Source organism: Anabas testudineus, chromosome 19, assembly GCF_900324465.2.
Source record: "Anabas testudineus chromosome 19, fAnaTes1.2, whole genome shotgun sequence".
NCBI classification, from domain to species: domain Eukaryota; kingdom Metazoa; phylum Chordata; class Actinopteri; order Anabantiformes; family Anabantidae; genus Anabas; species Anabas testudineus.
Genome location: NC_046628.1, coordinates 12939531 through 12962737, shown reverse-complemented (window position 1 = coordinate 12962737; position 23207 = coordinate 12939531). Strand labels below are relative to the sequence as shown.

The following is a 23207-nucleotide window of genomic DNA, read 5'->3' as shown; positions in this document are numbered from 1 at the left end:
AACAAAACCGCAGGTGAAACATAATTTAAAGCAGTCGTGTTATAAAAGGCCGACAGGTCAGTCTCAGTGTAGTGCTTTTTCTTTTCTAATGTCAACCACTGCTCATAAATGCAACCCCCACCCCCTCCCCCCAAATCTATCCCAATTAGATCCAGTCCCATGCCCCCACCACAGCCGCCCCCCCTCCCAAAATAACTTAATACAAACTGATGAAAATTCACAACAATTCACCATCGACACAAAAGTCACACAAAGTTCCCTCATTATGTCTGTCCATAAAAACTAAGAACAACACACATCAGCATCTCCTGGTTGTTCTCCTGTGTTGTTGCCATGACCACACACACACACACACATTCATACACATTCATACACACCACTCTTTCACTTACTCACATACACCCAATACACTATGTACACATACCAACACATTCCCACTGGATTGAAGACAGGCAGCACTTGCAGTCAGGTCATGTCTATGTTTCTGCTGCATCACAGCGCAGACATTTATTTAAACGCTGTCAAGAATTATAATGGTATTTTAAGGGTTAAAAGCAAAGGAAGGTCTGAAGGTTTAACGAGAGGATAGGAGGTGAGGATTTATTAGTGTGACTGCAGGTGGGGTGTGGAGATTACAGGGTCTGTGTTTGATCAGTCGTGGATGACGATGGGGCCTCGCATCCTCAGGCTGGGGTGAGGTGGGGGGGCCAAAACGAGCCCCTGTGGTGGGCCCTGAGAGACCCTACGCAGGGTGATCTGCTCGCAGGGCTGCCGGCAGGCGTGCCTGAGCTGGGAGCGCGACAGCAGCCGTCTGGCCCTCCTGGAGATGTGGAGATGAGACAGGACATAAGTGAAGATGAAGACACGATGATGCTAAGATAATATGAGGAAGAACTCCAAATTAAGAAAACAGTGCATATTATTAACCACAGGAGTTTTGTAAAGTAACTCAGTACATTCACTCAAGTACTTTACTTTTCTTGATTTTTTCCACCTCAAATTTGATTAGTTTTCCTTAATCATATGTTTTGACCAAATTCTTGCACCAGCAGCTGCAACAGACTGTAGTCTGACAATGATGCATGATGCATGTCACAGGACTTAGTATTCAGTCACTTGCTGTTTAAATACTCATCATGCAATCCTGTTTTAAACAACGTTTCTGCCTGGAGCAAAAATAATTATCACAGAAATAAATAGACAATAAATTATCTATCTATCAACAGGACAGTCTCGTTTGTAGTCAGTTTGTGTCTCATGCAAGTCTCAACATCAATAACTCAAACACTAGTGATATATGATAAGAATACTAGTTGAAGTCTGTTCAAATGAAATGATTTAAAATGCAAACACAGAAACTAACAGCACAAAACGGAGGTTCCAGGCCACTGAGAAAATGATCAGAACCACTTCTCTCATCTCAGGGGGATTCACTAAAGCAAAGAGCAGCATTTAAAGAATAGAATGACTAATACGCATCTCCGTTATGAGATAAGAGAGAGAAGCATCTCTGCAGGATTTTTTAGGCTTATGAATGAGCTCAGCGGTGATTTCCAGACTGCAGCAGGGCTTTGCCATGTGAGAAGAAGGCTCGCTTAGCAAACCACAGCAACCAGCAGCACTAAGCTGTCGACCGTGGAGCAAACTAACAAGCTGTTATACACAGCCCTAATGGAATTCATTTCAATACCAATACAAGATGCAGAGCCACAATATACAGGTGACTATTTGTGGTTCAGTATCAGATTTAATGCACAGCAAATCCTTCATCATCATGTGCTCTCATTTTGTTTCTATGCTTCTCAGCAGCCCTGGGATGTTTCTCTTTTTATTGTGAATGGGGAAAACACATCAGTTCCTCTCAGATCCCTGCTGCAGATAACAATGAACACGCATTAAAAAACGCTGTGTACATTACATGCCTGTCCATCCAGTCAGATAGTGCCAGCGACAGCCGCGCGTCTACGCACCTCTTTAAAGTACAATATACTCTGAAATCGATTGTGGAACAACTCGACAGTGTCACGTATTGTCACTTAGTGTTACTGCAGAATATAAAACAAGGAAGAAGAGAACAGATGTATCTCTGATGGCACATTATCTAAAGCTCTGCTGTTTGTCTGTTCAGCCGGTCATCAGAAGGAAGAAAGCAAACATGTAAATCCACTCTCAAACATATCAGGCTGTCTCGTTTACAGTTCTGTTTCGCTTTCTCTCATTCTGTTTTGTAATGTTTCCCATTTCTGATGCTTTGTCCTGTTATTTCTGCATCCAAATGTGTCTTACATTGAAGAATTACTTAGATCCTTTAAGTAAAACAACCTATACTACAATGTAAAATACCACATGCAAATAAAGCAATAACCCTTGTGACTGTGAGTGTTGTATGAATCATGTAGCACTGAAATAATAGCTGTTTTCTATAGCTGTGGGGACTAAGAGCACAACTGGGAATTCTGTGTTGGAAAGAATTTGTGGTAGCTTACATTTTATATAGTCTCATGTTCGTCCACTTGCATTAGTACTAACGGGAACCACTTTTTTATTCTCACCTACGGTAAATTATACACAATTACACTGTACATTACAGACTCTATCAGGGTCAGGGACAGAGTCAGGGTTTTGAAGCTGATGCAGCTACAGGAAGTCAGCAAGATATTGCAGCAGCCAAGACGAGATACAACCAGAGCCTGAACAATGTGGTGGGTAAACCTCAGTTGATCTTCAATGATCCCCCCAGATTTCTGGCAGACTTTATCTTATTTGGCTTTTAAAGCGACATACAAGTGAGGTACAGATTGCAATGTTGCACCACCATATTTATGTCTTTATTATTTTACATTTCAGAGTGACATATGTCAAAGGTTTGGAAGAATCATCATGAAACTTGGCACAAATATTCTTTTACCCAGAGTATCTGTCTAATTTGTTGATCTCCTTCCTTGTCATGTTTTTATCATCTTATTTTTTGTCCCATTTAGCAGTTGAAATGGTTTTATGTGCTGTTAATTTTCCATTTCTCTCTGCCTCTGTTCTATTTGTCTCTGTTGCCTCCCATGGATAAGTGGGAGTGTTCTCCCACTTCTTCTTTCCGCTCTGTGAAACACTGGTCTCTTCATCACACGCAGAGAGAAAGTGAGAGATTAAAGCAGAGAGAATGAAACTTCTGATTATCTCTCATTAGCAGCAGCTTTTCAATGCAGGTCTATAAATGTTTTCTATTCAGAAAAGCCCCGTCTCTACTAGGAGACTGACTGACAGCTTAATACAAAGTGTACAGGGTTCAGATCCACTGTATCTCCCTCACACACAAACACACAGACATGTTGATCTCGGCGGTAAGTGAGAGATCTATATGACTGCAGCCATGGTTAATGATATTTCCTCTCGAGCTCCAGCGGTGCCTGGCTCCTCACTCGCCCATCTCCACCAGTTAGCGGCTCTAATTTTAGCCCCTTTGGACCGAGGGTGGCTGTGAGGGCTGGGTGCCATGGCTCATTTAGACACATGCTTAATGGAAGAACATCCTTCTCGCTCACATACAGTCATGCAAACTCACTGACTCATTATGGACACGCATATGTGTGTATGAGTGCATGTTAGTGTGTGTGTATAAAGAGAATAAAAAGAAACTGATTCACTGCAGTGGCTGCATAAACATAACTGTGTGTTTATTCAACTTGAAATTTAATCAGTGTCCTAATGGACCTTTTGCAATTTTAATTTTTCTTAGCATTTTAAATTTTTATATATTCTTATATTCCAGTCAATTGAATTAGTAAATGAACCCCCAACAAACTACTTACTTATGGCGCTAGAGGGTGTTCTACTTGATTTGATTTGTTCAGCAACAACTGAATGCAGCTCAAACTTCTGTCCACAGTCCAGTTAGAACAAAAACAAAAACAAATATTATCTCTATAAATGCACCATTTATTTAAGAAGACTTACACTCAGTCATACTCCTGGCTCTGTAGGATTGTAAGACACAGCAAAAAACTGTAAACATCATGGTTATGAGGATCACTCAGGATCAGTGATCAGCACTGCTATGCCTGAAGTCACGAAGCTCGTTTAGCCTTAAAGTATTTAAACACATGCCTAGCACTACTTGGGCAGACCCAGCCTTGAGCCCCAAACAAAGGCAGCTCAGTGAGTCGATCCACACAAATACTGAGACAACAGGTGGATTAGAGAGGACATTTGCCCTCCTGCTTTTATGTTTTATTTTATAAAGGTCTGGATGAAATTCTGTTTCAATGCCCTCTCTATGCTGACAGAAATACTGAATCCACCACCTTTCCCCACATAAATATGTTCTAATATAAGAGCAATGAGTCTAAAAATACTTGATATCAGACTAAAAAGTCAAAATGTTTATTTGCAGATTTTAAAATGAACAAAAACTGGGGACAAGTGGTAGCTACAGCTCTGGGTATACAATACTGCTGTGTATACTTTCAGCTTTCCTTCTAAGATACACTCAGTACAGTTATTTAGTTCTGCATGAAGAGATCACACAAAATAACTCAGCTGAGTCTGTCTACACCTGGACAGGTACTATTTGTCTTAGTTGTATATGCAGGTGGTGGTGATAGTGATTTAACAAAAGACATACTGTTATTCAAAAGTAAATTGAAATTGATTGAGTCAAGGCCCTGATCTTTTTACACTCTTAGACTCTGCAGCTGCCACTGCTTCAACTCAATAAGTTTATGAGAAATCAATCACATAAACTAAGTGTTGTGTTTGTCTACACAGAAAACATACTGTAAGTCAGTTCCCTTTATCTGCTGGCATCTGACTCTCAGCATCACTTGCTTTCCCTTCACACACATTCATCCAATCTGAGGTCGGAAAAAGGTCACCTTTGCTTACCTGGTCTCCCGGGTGACGAGGAAGAAACTGTCATCGGGGGCATCGATCCAGTTGGGGCGTCTCTTGCGGATCATCACTCCACCTCGAGTGCTTCCACTGCTGCTGTTGCGGCCATTGTGCTGCACAAAAGGAAATTAAATGTTGTTATTTTTCCTGAGTAACTTGTGGTAGATGCGTTTAAAAATAGTACAAGACACCTACCAGGAGGGGTCCACCTGTTGTGCCTGGATTATCTGCAAAAACAAAGGCACAGCAGTGAGAGAAAGATGCAAAGTATGCATGAGGGAATCTGTCAGTTGAGAAAAGTATTGATTGGTTTATTTCTTTTCCTAGTTACAAGTGGTGCAACAAATGACTGTGTTTCAATTTCAGTAAAAATAGTGAAGTTACCAATAAAAAACAAAGTGTCAGACTGAAGTTGAATCATCCAAATTATCCAAATGACCCCCATCTGCTGATTCGTTTTCATTAGAATTAGTTGTCATTCTCTCCAACGAGCTAGTTTAGATAAGAAATGGCAGAAAAGGTTATCAACTCCGTGTGTATCTCCACTAATTTGATTTTATAAAGCAATAAGATGATAAGAACATTGGATATCAAGACTGTTTGGTCCCCAAGGTTCATTCACATCAGAAGTAACTTAGTTAAAAACAAGAGGGGATGCATTTTCCAATTTTTCTGGGGGTTAACAAAACAAATAATGACTTTCTGCTTTTGGGCAGGATTAAGTTAAGCAGTAAGAGTCTTAAAAAACAAACAGTTCTGTGGAATTAGTTAAGACGTTAAATTTGAAAGAGATGTGTGTCTGTGTGATTGTGTACCTGAGCGTCTGTCCGGCTCAGCCCTGCTGTGGTGATGATAGCTGCGTTTTCCCAGCATGCCATGGGGGCCATGTGGGAGAGAGGAGAGGAGGCGTCGAGGCGGTGGCGTCTGCAGGCCCGGGGTGCGGTGGGAGCGAGGGGTGTGGGTCGCTGGACGGGACTCTGGAAGAGAGACCACAATGGAGCTGCATCAGCTGGCTCTTATGGCCCACGTGAAGAAATTCTACTCATATTTTTTACTTTTATTTCTATAACTTGTGAGATTTGAGTTGATTTACCTAGAAACTGCAGGACAGTGGTCAGAGTGCTCCTTTGGGCGGTTCTGGTTTTGGGTAGGCGAGTCCCCTGCCCTTCTGACACCCTTAACATGTCTAAACCAAACACACACATACATACACACATTTTACACACTAGTGCAGCGCTTCTAAGACTGCATGAACCCCCCCTGCTCTTTATGGACTACCCAACAATTAAAACTGTAGGTTGAAAGAATTCTGCATTAAAATTCAGTTGATGAAACATATACTGTCTGTGATGTGAACAGTGATATTTTATGTTAAAATAAATGATCTTCTGTTTATGAACGAATTCACGGCAACATAAGATGCAGATGTCAATGCAAGTGAGCAAATCACTCTGATATTAATGGGATGACTTGACCACTAGGAATCCATCTTTCCCACATGCACACACAGAAACCTGAGTACATGCTTACATGCACACAAAGGGTATAGTAAACGCACATACATCAAAATATGAAGGTGTTATGAGAGCAGGCACGGTGAAGTCCATGCTGGGAGGGGATGCGTGCCGCTGCGGTTCCTCTGAGTGTGGTGGAGTTGATGGACAGAAAACACAGACACATGAAGCACAAGGACTCGGAGGAAATGCTTTCAGGTGTGACTTTATTTGGAGGTCTACTCTCACATTCACACAGCGATGAAAGAAAAGAGCAAAAAGAGGTAGAAAATGAGATGAGAATATTGCAAGTCCTTAGAAAGTGAATGAGGAGGAGGTAATGTGAAAGGGGGGAATGGCTCTGAATGGCAAATCCTGACCTCTGGATTTACAAGACAGAAAAGGCAACAGGATGGATTAATGTGGATATTGCATATTTTGAACACTGAGGAATAGCTGAGTGGATGGTATGGTGGACCTCAGTCTAGCAGATGACATCGTATGGCCTGAGAATGATCTACAGTGGGTAATGCAGCCAGCAGTAAAGTAGGCAAGAGCAGCTTTTCTTTGAACCAGAAAAATAATCTTCACGTTAGCTTTAACCTCCTTCCTTTCAAGTTTCATCAGTCCAAAGCTCATTGTCAATCCATTTTGTCTAATACACTCACAAAAACACAATTATCAGCATGAGGAAAAATCCGTGCGCAAAAAATAAAAAGGGATAAAAATGTGATGGCAAACACACTGAAGCTGAATTTCAGTTTTTACAATAAATATTCGTGGCTGAGACAACTCGATCAGACATGACAGCACAGAGTAGGCACGCCTTTCCCCAGAGGTGCCGTGCAAAATAGAGCTTCTCTTAGTAAAATACATTCTCTCTACATCTAACTTCAGCAAATATATGGCTCAGACTAGAATATGACTCCTAATGGATCCTGGAACAGTCTACTTTTTCATGAAAGGCCCAAAACCAGTTGTGTATATTTTCAAAGTGTGTGCACGTGTGGAATAGCCCTGTTTAACCAATATATCTTTGAGAATAACTTCAATGGCTTTCACTTCAGTGATTAAGAACCATAACAAAAAAAAAATTAAAAAACAAATGAAAATATGATCAAAACTCATAGTTATGAGGACAGGCAGTCTTTATTGGAAACGGGGTGGGAGAATACAAAAACCAAAATAATAATAATAACAATAATAATAAAAACAGAAAGAGAGACAGACGGAGGGTGGGGGGCACAGACGGGCAAAGATGGGGGTTGATGGTGGGGCATCAAGGTGAGGAGGGTTGGTGAGTGTGTGCTTGTGTTTCTGTATGTCTGCAAATGTTATGTGTTGTCTGCAAGGTGTGTGTGTGTGTGTGTGTGTGTGTGTGTGTCCATGTGGCAGAAGTTAGGAGGAATTGAAAGAGCTCTTACACTCTGCCTTTATGGCCCCACAGTTAATGGGGACAAAGGGCCGGCGCGCAGCACGGCGCAGCCTGATGACGTCACGGCACATGTGCCGGGCCAGCTTGGTGAGGCGGGTGGCCTGCAGCAGGAAAGCCTGCTTAGTCTTCATGGAGGACTTGGGACTGCCACTGTTTCTCATCGGCACCATGTGGTTGGATTGGCGAGCACCGTGACCTCTGGAGTGAGACTCCTGGGAGGAGAGACAAAACAGACACGGTGAATACAGCTAGAAAGATGACAGGTGATGAAAGAAAATATTGTAGGTGTTTTAAAAACAGCCCAAGTCCCAAGAGTTTGCCTTTCTAAATATTAAATGTTCCTTATACTTTCATGGAAACGTTTAAAATTAGAGGCTCGACCTATGTCTCAGTCCACATCTGGGTAATTTTCTGCCGCATTAGTCTCCACGTCACTGTGTATTTTATATTGAAGGCTCATTAAAGCTGTTTACCTAAATGCTTAACCTGATTGTCATTTTGAAAACTATATTATATTGAGTTCAGAGTGACCATGCAGGAAAACTGCAGCCTCCATAACGTCAATCAATTTAAGTCAACGCATCTCTAAAAGTTTCAGCAAAAACTGTTCATGTTTATGAAGATTATATAAACCGACATGCGAGTGTTCATTGTGGGAAAGTGAATTATGGAACAGATGATAGTGAGAACAGACATTTAATCACAGCCGAAAGGTTCATGTGTAATGGCAGGAGAAGCACAGGTGTAATTAATAACCTCGGAAATGACTGCACTTCAGTAGTATCAACCCATTCCAAGGCTCTGGTGTTGTGCATCATGGCTCACTGGTTTAAAAAGGACACTTCAATTAATCAGAGCCAGCATTAATGTCAGTATTTACACCGGTGCTTTTCCTGTTATGATGACTCAAAATGCCAGCTGTGAAATTAGAATTTAGTCCTGAAACACAATAGGGTTTCTTTGTCCTATGTTCTCTGCCAATTAATCTGTAACAACTTTGTCCCAATATGAACTTTAGTATATTATTTTGTTTTATTTACTTACAATGTGATACACCTATACTTTTTTAATGTCTCTTGCACTTGAGTAGGACAACTTTGGATTCTAATGACTGCTACAAACATGTAGAAAAGGTTTTGAGCTCAATGAATAATAGTACTCAGATGTGAAATATAACAGAGCTGAGTAACAGAGCTGCATTCCTGTAGATTCCAGTTTTATTATGGTTGAATTTTTTGCATAGTGCTGTTGAGATTGGGACATAAGCAAATTTATTCTCCTGTTTAAACCACACTAAACCTCTGAAAATGAACAGAGGCGTTAACATGTTTTATTCAACGTAATTTAATGGTTTTTACTTTGGACCTTCAGGCAGGCTAATTTATGTGTGTTTATGCTTTTTTTCTGTGCCTTCTCACTGAGATTACATTGCTTGCTGGACTGGGGGAGGTCCGCTCCTCTGGGCCCTCTGCTCTGCTGGGCATCTTCAGACCACCATACTTCTTCCAGTACATCCAGCAGGAAACACACAGGCGGCACTGCATGTTTGGAGGCCCCCAAGAGTACCACTGGGCTGACTGCATGGCTGTTAATGTACAAAATGCATTAATGCTTATTAACGGCATCGCAGCAGAAAACTTGTCTCAAGACACTCAACACATTCATCTCATTTCCACTGTCTCTAGTTTCCAGCTACACACATTTAGCAATATCCTTTAGTTTTTGTTTTTATTGACTTCAGATTAGTATCTAAAGTGACTTAACATGGCAAGTCTGTAGTTTAGCTTCTAGTATACCAAACTATAAAACCTTCTGTTGATGCATCTAAATTAAGGACTTTTATTTTGAAGTAGCTTTATTTTCCTTAAGATGTAGTCAGTGCTTTTCTGTGCATTTAACATGAGTGGAGTAAAGTGTTTAGTGTAAAAAAAAAAATGTTTGCCCAAGACTAGTTTATATAAAAATAATTAACAGAAACTGTGTTAAAAAGTTCATATATTAGTTTGTCCTGCAAAAAGGTCAATATCCTGTTTGCAGTTTTTCCGATTGGCAGATTTCCTCTGTTTAAGTCATTGCTAATTGAATATATTTGGGCATCAAACAAACAGCTAAGAATATTTTGCCGCAGCCTTAGTAGTAGTTAGTTTAAAGCATGTTTTTGCAGCATCCCAACTCCTTAAACATCTGAAATCAGTTTCAATTTGCATACCCACATTACCACTGCCCTTGTGTCTAATTTTTCAAACACCCAAAACTCACTGTAGCAGCTCTCGCAGGCTCTGCCACCGCCTGCTGTATGGTAGGCCCCGGGGCCCACTCCATTGACTGTCGCCATCTTTCCATTGGTCATTGAGATCTGGTTGGGATTGGGTTTGTTACTGTCAGAGAGAAGATGATGAAGAGATTTAACAACCTGGCCAGTAACAGTATAGGCATTTATATGTGGAAGGTTGAAATGCAAAATGTAGTGACTTACTATGTGGGGATATAAACCTGTTTCAGTTTGCTCTCTGCCTCTGCTGCCTTCAGTCTCTTCTGCTCAGAGAAAAACAGAAACACAATGTTTGATTAGATTCATTAAAAACAAAAAATCATCATATGTGTCAGTGTTGTTCAAAGCTCTCCGCTACCTTTCACTGTATACATGTGAATGATGCAAGAACTAATCCAGCTTTTTAAGACCTTGTGCTAGAAAACCAGTTTACAGGGGTGATTCGTGATATATAAGTGACCTTTTCTGTAACAGCTGTACCCACACTAACTTAACAACTTGATTTCCAAATCTTTGCTGCAGGAAAATTCACTTCAAATTCTGGTCCCCTTAAGGGTTTACTCCAGTACCACTCAACTGTAAAGAGATGGAAAATTTGTTCTGTGGCTGTGGAGGGAGATTGCTAAAAGGTTGAAAAGCTGTTTGAGTTTGGGCTAGAGACTGGACAGGAAACCTTCTGTACAAAGAAGGTTCGGACAGTAATGACATGAAGGGATGACTGAGGACTAAATCAAGTCATAAAGATGCTGAAGTTTTGGTGGAAATGTCTTCAAGCAAGAACAGTTGGACTTAAGAAAACGCAATGGCAAATGTAAAATAAACTTGAAATTGATATATGCTACCATTTCTTTATTTTATGTAACTTAGTTTACAGGAATACTCCACAGGGCTTAGATTTCAAGCTGGGTTCCTGCAGCATTTTCCCAATTAAATTAAAAAATGTTAACGCAATTTAATACCTTTTTCATGGTTGTGCCAACCAGTAAAGTAAAATGTATTTGTTTTATAAGTTATTACTTTTTGTACAGTATAACAGTAATTCCTAAAAATTATTCAATTTACAACACATGGATTAAGACACACGATAGAAAAAATAAGTATTTGCTTAAGTCTAGCTACTGCAGTAATGACAGTTCTAACTAATGTTACTGTCCACAGTAACCAATAAAAAAGATTTAAGTTCAAGATTTTTTATTACCTACTGAGGGTTTCTAAGATAAAACTGAATTTAATGCTTTAAATTCTGCAGATACCCTGAAGACCGTATGGCTCTTATAACACGAGTTATTTTAAGAGAGAAACACTTACTGTTTTTGAAAATATTTTATTTTAGTCAACTTAGTCATAGTTTATCCTCACCTGCTGCACGTATCTGTCTGTAGTCTTCCACATGTAGTAGTACTCTATGATACTGGTCAGAGACTTCCACGGCAGCTTCACAGACGAAAAGAATGAAATTGTGTGGAGGGAGGGGAGGGGGAGAGAGAGAGAGATAGAGAGAGAGAAAGAGAGAAAGAGAGAGAGACAGAGACAGAGAGGAAATTAATGATATTAATATCTCATGTTCTTGCCATTCGGGTGCGAAAGCCTTCATGTATATTCATGAAGAAGAGGCATCGTGACCACAGAGGCTGAAAGCTACCAGCTTCGCTTGGTTTCGAGCCCCAGATGAAACATGCACTCACACAGACAAACACCATGATTCACACATTAATAAGTATTCATGAGCACCTGGTGCCACAGCATACACCCTTATCCTGCCTTTATTGTACAGTAAAGGTGGGAAGGAAAGTTCAACAGAATCAAATAGTCATCCCCTGCAGGCTTAAAAGGCGGTTGTTAAAATTGGTAATTTCGTCTTACACAGAACAGCAGCTGTAGTCAGTTTGAAGCTTTGCCAGTTTCATTTACATTAAGTCATGTGGCAGATGCTTTTCATCTAAAGCTACTTGAGGTAAAAGCCATTACAATGCATTCCCATTAGTTCCTTCCTTTTTCAACGGAAAGTTTTCAAAGTACTTTGGCCTCTTACAGTTGGTTAAAGTTTATCGAAAACCACCAACCATAAACATGGCTTGTCGATTAATATGGATATATGTATGGATAAAACTGATGTGGAATATGATAGACCATTTGAATAAGTTCAAGCTGAACAAAGCCGGGGTTGTCAGGAGTACTGATAACTATAGAAAACTTAAATACAGAAAAATTAATGTTAGATTTATAGCTTTATCCAATTGTGCACCCTTTTGACTGAAAGGCTAAGCATGCCTTAAATGATTCAAAATATTAATAATTCACAGCTGTGTTCTGTGATGAGTTTATGAGAAAGTGTGTGTGAAGGCCCCACATCATCACTTTTAACCAGTTTTCTTCCAGTTTCCAGTTTATACATGTATGTATTATGTCACACTGAATGGAAAATGCTTAGTGTTTTCACTGATGAAGTGAACTCTAGAGGATGATATCCACCTTTCAAGCCTACAGAGGGGGAACATTTTATGCTTAAATTATGGACTTGAACAAATAACATAAATAAAATTTTCTTAACTGGAGACAAACTAAAATTAAAAAAACTAAATTTAATAAACATGAATTATTTGCATATCAAGTATTGTGTTAGCACGAATACAAGCTTACAAAGTCTTGTCGGATGTCATTGAAGTCTTTCCCGTATTTCTCTAGTGCTTCTTCAAACATGGCAGCTTCCGAGGCACTCCACTCCTCCATCTCATCCCTGCAGAGAACTGGGCCGCCTGCTGGGACCAGTACACTCAGTGCACTGGACAGATCGTAATTATGACGATGCAGTGTGTCCATCGCATGAAACTGCAGCCAAAGGACAGAGAAAAGAGTTACTTTCATTTTAGTCACAACCAAATGCTGCAGGGTGAGTGTGTGTGTGTGTGTGTGTCCGTCCAACACACCAGTGTAATATCTCGTGAGGCTGCAGCTGCACTCATGTGTAAGCTTGGCTGTCTAACTGAGCTACTGCAGTCCAACGCTCGAGCAAAGGTCCCAACCGCCCTGCAAAAACACACATATGATTAAACACACAAAAATGATATAGTCAGTTTACAAAGTATTCTCACTCCTTCATATTTTGCACTTTGTGCGTAAATGAAATTTTAAATTGATAAAACCGCCAAAGTTTTGCGAATCAATTAACATTCATCCCCCAAAACACATTTTTTGAAACACATGCAGATGTTTCATAGGCCTGGTTTTGGTTGGGTCAATGAAAGACAGTCAGAGACTAGCCCTGAAAGCACTGTAGCTTGTCTTATTTTGACTGTATGCTTTGTCATGTTGCCTTTATTTGGTCTCTCTGACCAGTGAGAGAAGCCCCTGTGAAGTCCACCACCATGCTTTGGCATACAGATGGTATTAGCCAGTTAATGAGCACTGCCTGGGACTCACCAGACAGTGCTTGGTTTCATTTTTGTTTCACTAGACTGGAGAAGTTTGTCAAGCTCTCATAGTGCTTTAATTGCCATTTGGCAATTTCACATTCAGGCTGTGGCTTCTGAAAACCACTCTACCATTAAGGCCTGATTGATGAAGTGTTACTGAGACACACTTCTCCTTTCTGCAGATTTGCCATCTTTGCAGTGGACTTCTAAACCTCTGTTAAGAGCAACAGTTCTTTGTCACCTCCCTGACCATGAACCTCTTAAACATTTATATAATCAGTGAGGCTGACTGTCCAACTCTAGGGAAGAACCCATGGTTTCATTCTGTTCTGCTTGTTTGTGTGATTAACGGGATCAGTGTCAACCAATCAGTAGCAGGGATGGTTGGAAAACTAGGGTTGGCCACCCCAGGTGTAGACTAATGGACATAAATGGTTAATTCATTCAAATAAAATGTAAAACACAATATAGTGTGCAAAAAGTGAAGTGATACTTTCAGAAGCAACTGTATAATAAACAATCACAGTAAGAGTTATATCATGGTAATAATTACATAATTAAACATTCTTGTCAATAGGACTCATTCATTATGTTTAGAACAGTAATCACATATTTAGAATATGCTTCCAGCGAAAAGAAAGCACTTAATGCATCATGCATTATCATTTTAGGTATGAGCCATCCATTAAACAACAACAATGCATTCATGACTATTGCAGACATTTTTAAAACGATCATACACAAAGAAAGCAAAATAACAAGTAGTAATAATGATGATAATAACAAGTAATAATAATAATGGTAAGAATTTTAATAAACTATTTCTATATGTTCATGAAAGACAGTCCATTTGGTTAGGGAACTGTTAGCTTAGATGTCCAAATTGAAAAACTTACCGTGCCACCACTAGAAATTGGTCTATCTGTTTGTTGGTGAGTGGACACTCTGGATCCCACAGCCTCTCTTCTAGCTTCGCCTGGTCCCTATCATCTTCCTCACCTGCAGCAACCAGCACAAGAACTTAATTGCACATTGAGAGGTTAAAAAAGCATTTCTAATCTCCAGTTAGGTGTTTCCTTTTCAAGTTAACACCAAATAAAGCAGTGTACTGATCATTAAGGTTTTAAGAAGGTAAAAGAATCTGTGACTTCTATCATTTTTAGAATAACTTTGGCATATTTTAACTCATGTGTAGCATGCACAATAAACTGGATAATGAGGCACTTGTTAACACAGATGTGAATTAAGCCAGTTATTTAATTAACAGAGTTCTGACTGACCCTCTTGTAGCATTTCAGGTACGTCTGCCTGAAAACGTGGCCCCACTCTGATCTCTCCTTTGTCAGCCAGCAGGGTCTTCTGTGTCGGGTCATACACCAGTGAGTAGAAGAAGGTATCCTGTGGAAAACACCGAGGCCAATTACCAAAAATAAAAGTTAATGGTTTAAGCCACAGGTTTCTAGCAGTGGTTCCAATGTCAAACTCTAATTTCAGTGAAATTCTGTTTAACCCGCAATATGTGGAAAAATGTACTGTACTGTACTGTACTATCTGACAATAAGTAATTTGTTTAAAAATAGTTTTGGGAGGAACCTGTAAGGGCTGCAACTGCAAAATTAAAGAATGAGTAACTTTCATCGTAATTTATTTGTCATTTTTTCAAAAAGTTTCAAATATTTTCTTGTTCAAACTTCTTAAAAGTGCTAATTTGCTCCTTGCTTTTTCTTATGTGAAAATAAATAACATTCATTTAGTCCTCAAATGTTAACTGGATATAATGAACTATCTGATCTTGGGCATTCTACATGGCTGCCTTACATTTTATGTGCCAAACAACAAAGAAAGGTTAATGAATGCAATATTCAAATTGTAATCACAAATTTCTCTCAGTATTTGACATCTGACAAAACCTGCTGTGATTCAGTCTGCAGAAAATGAATACAAACAGAGACGACACATTCTCTCTTCTCTGGCTCACCTCTTTGTCAAGGTATGAAAGAACGGCTTCGGTCTCATTCAATAATGCGACACTGCACTTCCCCCTTTAAAGAGTAAGAGAAGAGAAGGTGCAAACACAATGTAAAAACAGACACAGGAAGTGAGCAGGGCTTGATGTGTGTGTTCATGCCCGAGTGAGTGACTATCCATGGGCACTGCCTACACATGATGAGGTGTACGGTCCTGCGTGAATCTTTTGTGCAGTACCTTATGTGTGTCGCAGGTAGACTCTCGTACTGCCGAGAGAGAAAGAGCTCTCTGTGGCGAAGCTGGTGTTTCTGTTTTTCTGTTAGCTCTGTCTCTGTTGGGCTCTCTTTCTCCTCTTCCAACTCCTCTGCAAAGGCACATATGCAGGAAATTGCTTTAAAAACATATTAAACGAAGCACTGGTGTTATTAAATGGCAGTCGTGCATCAAAGAGGCACGATAAAGAGAAAGAAGCATGGCAACAGCAAACTTGTTTCAGATAAAAAGTCACAAATGGCTTCAGCCAAATTCATCCATTTCCCTCTCAGGTTTGATACAAAGCCCTTTAATGATGTCCTCTAATCATGCTGTCTCCAGATATAAACAAAAGGCTGGTGAAATAGCTCTTGAAGGCTTAACAATCACATACTATACTACTGCCACCTATTAAAGATGCCAAGGCTATTATGCTCAGGACTATTACTAGAAATGTAATTTTAAAGTAGCAGTGTTCATCCATAAATACTGCATTAGCTGGTCTGCTGCAGCTGAGTCAGCACATAATGCCAGACAGCAGATAAACATTTAAAATCACTGCTACACAATGCAGGCTTATAGATGAACACTGTTTGCAATCAGCAACCAGGTGTTTTCACTGGCTAGTATTGGCACAAGCAAAGCTTCACAGCCCTGTTACAAAATCCTACATAAACCCAGAGTGCCCATTTTCATGGTCTCAATATTTCACACTTTTAAGATGCCAGTATGCTTCTTTAGAACCGTGTCAGATAGTGAAACCATCAATCCAACATTCACACCCACTTCACACTGTGATTTGCCAGCTGTGCAGAGCTGAGGACAGAGCCAGAGTTTAAACTTCTCTCTTTTTTTTTCCCTCTCTGACAACTATTTCTGTCACTTTTCATGCGAAAAACCCAGGGCAACACTTCCATGAGAGACTTTCTGTTACCTCCAAATGTTAACAATATGGCTGCATCCCCTCCCCCCTCACTGTGGGCCACTTTGCAGTGTGGCTGCAACCATCAACACACTGTATAATGCTTGCCTGTGGGATTTCTGGCTTCTGAAAGATATAACGTGTTTTAGCACGGCTTCATGGACACTGCGTGATCATCCAACAATCAGTTTAGTTGAAGCACACTGACCCCTTAGTAATCCACTCAACTTGGTGTCTCTGGTTGCTTCACCATTTTTAATAGTCCGTTTCTCTTCGGATTTTTCATGTACTCTCTCCGTTTTGGAGTTATACTCCTACATTGTGTTTCTCTTCTTACTTTCATCCCACAGATAGCAGCAGGCTTGTGTTCATTTCTGCTCCTCTTTGATGTATCAAAGCTTTAATTACTGTGTAAAGACTCAGCCAATCCAAACTACATTTTTTTTTATGTTGCTTCGTATCGAAAGCTTTCCACTGTAAAGCCACAAGATGGAAATTTAACGGGCTGTTCACAAATAAACAGATTCAAAAAACAAAGGCTGCTTCATTGCAAATGAGACCTGCCTTTGCAGCCCTGCGCTCCCCCGCTGGGGCTGAGAGTGAAAAAGCACTTAGGTACACTATAGAGAAAAAGAAAAGCTCAGCTTTATATATATCCTCTCATGCAGTGTCAAAGATAGCCAGACGTGAGCCAATCACAAACATCTTCCAGCAGAAATAGAAAAACAGATTTGCGTCCACTACTATGTGAGGGCAACTGAAACTAAATGGAGAGAAAACTATATTCCCAATGCTCCACAACATGTGTTTAACAAGTTACCAGAAATAAAAAAAAAAAAAAAAAAAAGGAGAATGGATTATTTGTGTGGCTGTGGTGATATGTCAGAAAACTAAAGTATGTAAACTATGTGCTCTATGCAAACATGAGACGCCAGATACTACTCCCTCATGACATTTTTACCCTTATGTAGAAGTTAACATTCTGACTGATACCTTTACATGTTTCCCGTTTTAAGCATGTGGATCAGTAGTTTGGTAATTTACTCACATTTCAACCGCAGCAACAGTTTTTTCTTTAAATAACATTTATTGTCGGCTTCTCTTTTACCCCTAAATTAACCTGGGCCATAAATTGTGCGAATTCGTTTTTTTTACAGTGTGGCAGGTAGTTTAACTGTACTGGTGTTTCTGCCTCAGCTGACCAGCTGGTAAAGAACTGACTAATGGACTGACTAAATAGCTTTTGGAACTGACACTGTGTCGTGATAAATGCATAAGTCCCTGCATATTGTGTGGTTTATGCTTTTGTGCTTAAGGTGGCTTTATGTTTATTCAGCCTAGCTAAATCAGCAAAACAGGTTTTGCAAAAACAGTTTGACCCCACAGAAAGAGCAGCATTTATCCACACAATATATTCCTTTCCTGTAAGTGAGTCTCTGTCATATAAACCCTATAAACCATTCTTCTCTGGGTCTCCTGCTGCTGACTCTGCATCTCACTCGTCTTACTTGTGAAAATTGCCCAATCAATTTGGCAGAAAGAAGCTTTATACTTCCAGAAAGTAAATAACAATTGGTTTTATTATGACTAAAAGGCCAAGTGCATCACAGGAAACAGGTAGAGGGGCTTCCCACACAGAGCAGGTGTTCCTATGGTAGCAACTGCTTCCCTTCTTTTTTTCGTCTTTTCCCTATGCGGACACTCAAATTACTACCAGTAATAACCAAATGAGAAACGGATACAACAAATTAATATGTAAAGCTGCATATTTTCAAGTCACGCTGGGGCACCTAATATGTTCCAGTTGCACCAGCTGTAATTGGCTGCACTCTGGAGCTGTGGCTGACATGGGGAAGGGGAAGCATCTAATTGATAGTACGCTGCTGTAAATGTCTGAGTGACTGACAAGCAGCTAAAAGCCCATTATGACGTCTTCCCTTAATATGAATGACTAAAAATACAACCATAGCTGAAGATAACTCTGTGTCTGACTTATTCATTAATGTGTAACATGTATAATAATTATTAATAAATTAAAAATGTCCAAACTTAGCTATTCATTTCAGAGATGTGAGGATTTGCCGCTATTAAATATACTGTTGTCAATAGAGTTAACTAGGGCTGCAGCTTTTATTGTTGCTCCTGATTAACCTGCTGATTATGTTCTCAATTTATTGCTTGGTCTAAGAAAACATGTGTAATATTCCCCATACTGTCTGATTAACAGTCCAAAACCTAGAGCTATTCAAGACAAAAGCAGCAAATATTCACAGCTCTGAAGCTGCAACCAGATCCATTTTCCATTTTCGCTTAGCAATGACCAAAGCCAGTTGTAGCCAATTAACTTTTCATTAGTTGTCTAATGAATTTCATTTTAGCATTGCATTTGAGTTGAATGTAAATAATATATATACATGTAGATTCTAACTGTAATTGATCTGTCTTGTTCTTTCTTAGGAAGTAATTTACTAAAGAATCTTTCAAATGTAAAAAAAAAAAACTGCCACGAGAATGGGCCATTACATAACATTTCCATGCACTCAGAATGCACTGAATGAGCCAAAACACTGCATTATATGACTGCACACATAATGCAGTGGTTCAAATGGTGTCATAACCAACATTGGGGCCAAACACCTGGATCAGTACATGATTAATTCATTATGAAGAACACTTTTCTTATTTTTTTTATTTAAGTGATTGTGAGTATAGAGATGACCAGCTTTTAGAGTCACTATAAGATTTGCAAAATCATTACTTAATGATGCTAAACTCTGCGTAGTGGACACAAATCACAAAACTCTTATTCCAATACAGCTGACTCAAGCATCTTTGCACCTGTTGTCAAACACACAATTTGTCTTAGTAGATGATCTTGAAAAATGCCCACAAATGAAACACTCAACTGCAGCTGTAACTTAGTACTCGCTGGAACCTTAGTAAACCAGGCCCTAAATGTGTATCAGCCTTTACTACTCACTTGCATGTTTGTCTGCGAGCTGGATGAGGCTGTGGGAGATGTCTCTCCTTCTATAGAAGCAAACCACCTTGGCCTCCACATTCCCACTTGCCGTCTGAAACAGAGAAAGAGGGTATAGCTCCTGAAAAAAGGTGGCAACATTATCCTACACAAGCCTGTAATTTCCCCAGAGACCTAGTTCCTTTGTGTGCTTGTCAAACTATGCTGCTATGACAAGCTGACCAGACCAGCAGCAGCACTTTTGATCAGATGACTGATTGATTGTCTTGCTGTATAATTAGGCTGACAGCCTTAAAGACTCAGGCGGTATTAAATGCGGTGACTGATGAAGAGTGAATGGATGTGAGGGTACAAGATTTATGAAAACTGCTTCTGTTGCTTTTTTAGTGAGGCTGTAAGTACAGTAAGAGCAGGTGTATTTTATGTAACAGAAACAATATGAAGAATTACAGTGCAACACCACCACAAGTAGAGGCACAAAAGTGTCCATCATATGTGGTCAACAGTTATCCGTCTGTAAAAAATAAAAATTACAAATTCCATACAGGCTTTTATTGTTACAGGTATACTGTATTAGATGTAATTATACTGCAGGGAATTCTTGTTATTTCAGAACCACCTTTATCACTTATGATGATTGCAATGCCTCCTGTCTTTGTATTATGAAGCACAACCTTAAGATGTTTTTTCAGGCTGATGCAGACCTGATCTGACATTTTCCCACCCACACAATCTGATAATGAAACACAGTTATCCAAGCATCTTTGTGCAAATGCACCAAGAGGAAAACCTTTTCTGACATGCTCATTAAAGATGTTTCATTAGTGTTTTAAACAAAAGTTTATGCTGGCTTTGCTCTTGTTTTTAACTGTATTTTAAGTGGCATACATTATGAAATAAGCTTAAAAAAGCAACTCTAAAACTGATCATATATTGGCAGGAGAAATATCAGACCAAAGCCTGTATTAGTGGATACTCAGCATGGCAATAAATGTTTTGCATATTTAGTCCAAAGCTGTCTGAGCTCCTGAAACATTCATTACAATAATTTCCACTGCCCACACGCACTCCCACAGGTGTGTCCTGTGATATCAACAACAGTTAGGAGACGGGGAACACCTGTCTCTTTCAAAGGTAGCACAAACACTTTTAGTCACAAAATGTACACACCATGCAAACAGAGTGGGTGGGAGGAGGAACAGAGAAGAATTCTTGCAATTCACCCTCAGGCATATAGAGGCATAAACACACATATTGACTCAAACACTTCAGTACCTTGTTCAGTTCCTCTATCCGGCGGATCAGGTAAGGGTTACTGGAGGAGTTTTCAAAGAATACATAATCTGCAACAGAAAACATAAACTGATCATGTCACATACTATATATCACTTTCAGGATACATGAGTCTATATGAAAACATGAAAGTAACATATTTAAATATGTAAACTGCAGACTGACCACCATCCTGTTCCCAGCTTGCTAAAAGATGACTCAAGAAAGGACAATTGGCTAAGTACCATACTGCAGATTTTCTCATTTATTAAACACTGAGTGGTGCCAGAACTAAAAATGTGCACATGTGACACTTTCAGAAAAAAATGAAATGCACAGCATTAATAAACTACAGCTGTGATGAAAACATACTACTGTTATATCAAATTCTAAGTTAAACAGGTCAAGGCAAAGGCAAATATTTCTATGATGCAAGGTTTTCACAATCTGTGAAAGGGTTACTATACTGGTATGATTCTTTTAAGATAAACAGGGATGTAGCACAGTCATAATAGATTATTTAAGCTGCTCTTGAACTAAATCGACATAAACAAGACTTTACTTAGCCTAAAGAGACTGAAATTCAGCCTGATTCAACTCTGCCTGTGCAGATTGTTGTAGCAGTGGAGAACTTCAATGGCATATGGTGCCTTCAAAAACTGCCAGAAAACTTTATAATTAGGTTGAATACACAAGAAGGATAAAATGTCAGAAAATAAAAAATGTGTTTAATTGGACTGAAATAATTATTGGCAGAAAATTTAAATTATAAAAATAATCAACAGATGCAACATTAAAACATAACAAGTTTAATAAAAGATATGTTAGGTCTTATTTAGATTGTTTCAGGCAAAACAAACCTCAACGCACCAAAATCACTTAGTTTGTGAAGTGGAATTTACAACGCGCACTTGAAAGCAGCAGGAGAACTGCACCAAAGGTGACCATATGAACAATAAAACAGATATAATTCAACCAAACTGAGACGACAGCGATAAAGTGATGCCAATAATATGACCCGAGTAAAAATACTTGTTGTAACTTCATGTGACATTAAAGCTAATTCACGTTTAAAGCCGGGGTACGTGTGACTACAGGTTTAATGTACACCAACGCAACGACGCCATGAATCGAGACAATAATTTGATGTTGAATTCCAGTAGACTGCTAACAAGCTAACTAGCCAATGAAACCAAATGACTGATTAATTTCACTTGAGGTGAAAGCAGGTGGACTTTGCTGCACTATCCTGCCTCTAATGTTCCCTATAGTGGTGCCTTCATTGCTGAAATGGTGTTAAACGAGCGCTTGAGCTGCAATAATGGTAATCAGTGAAGCCATTGCTGGTGCTAACGTTAGCTAAATAAGGGCTCGTACTAATGGCTGCATGCCAGAAGAGGCAAATACAAAGGCAGCCTCAGACAGCCCGTGGTAGCATTTTAACAACCTTTTAAACACATGTGTAGCTGTAAGGTGCCATGGTGTACCACTTCCGTGTCCCCCTGACTAATTATCCGATTAACAAATAGCAACAAATGAAGCGACAACTGAAAAATGTTTACATTGTAAGCTAGCTATTTAGCAAGCTGGCGGCTAGCTGCTGTGGCCACGACAGACGCGAGGCCTGACCCATTTTGAATCCTAAATATTTATAAAATCTCACTTTCCTGCTCCGACTCAACGCATTTATAACTATAGCACAGTCCTATCTCGCTATTAAATGGGAACCGAGTAGAATAACGCCACATAATCCCACACAGGATGCTAAACTGTAAGGCTTTCTGTTTGATAAAAAAGATCCACATTGACATACATACCTCCGACCCGGTACATGTTGGCCGCCATTTCTGCCCTCCCGGAGTGTTAACGTAAACCATAAACTAAGAGAAATAGAATAAATTAATAAAAACAATAAAACTCGGTTTCTTTAAAGGTAAAAGGTGCGATAAATTAGGATCGTCCAGACTCCAGATGTGTACCCTATCGGGAGATTTTTTGCAATTCAACCCCCCCCCTCCTCCAGTACCCTTTTACAATACAGTGAACTCAGCAGCCAAACAAGTCGGATCAACCCGAAAACCGCTGCTGACGTCGGGAGGGGGGCGCGCACGCCCAGACACACGCACACGCACACGCACACACACCTTTACCTTCACAACCACACTTCATGTTAACATTTGCATTAACAGGTTTAATCTAAATGTGAGTTGTAGTTTGTAGTGAATGTTGTGTTTTATTCGATGCAAACATCAGTTTCGGTTTGAGATCAAATGAAACCACGGGTTACAACCAGCTATTACAGGGAGAATAGTAGAA

At 39.6% G+C, this 23207-nt stretch overlaps 1 protein-coding gene across 1 annotated transcript; it reads right to left on the bottom strand.

Moving 5' to 3' along the window:
• Nucleotides 1-258: 258 nt before the first annotated feature.
• On the bottom strand, nt 259-22975 carry mta3 (metastasis associated 1 family, member 3). The gene is made up of 19 exons (XM_026351507.1): nt 22709-22975; nt 20895-20962; nt 19620-19713; nt 15703-15829; nt 15476-15539; nt 14778-14895; nt 14394-14496; nt 13012-13111; nt 12725-12913; nt 11444-11518; nt 10289-10347; nt 10072-10190; nt 9240-9397; nt 7802-8024; nt 5978-6070; nt 5700-5861; nt 5080-5111; nt 4879-4997; nt 259-820 (listed from the first exon to the last, which is right to left on the bottom strand). Exons 1-19 carry the CDS (start codon nt 22734-22736, stop codon nt 652-654), a joined length of 2100 nt encoding a protein of 699 aa, XP_026207292.1. The 5' UTR covers nt 22737-22975; the 3' UTR covers nt 259-651.
• Between the last annotated feature and the right edge of the window lie 232 nt (nt 22976-23207).

Coding starts and splice junctions, on each gene's coding strand:
- mta3 (XM_026351507.1), bottom strand. CDS start 22,736: ATGGCGGCCAACATGTACCGGGTCGGAG. Junction 13,112..14,393: donor CAATTTCTAGTGGTGGCACG/GTAAGTTTTTCA, acceptor GTGTTTTTGCAG/GGCGGTTGGGACCTTTGCTC. Junction 4,998..5,079: donor CAACAGGTGGACCCCTCCTG/GTAGGTGTCTTG, acceptor CCTTTTGTGCAG/CACAATGGCCGCAACAGCAG.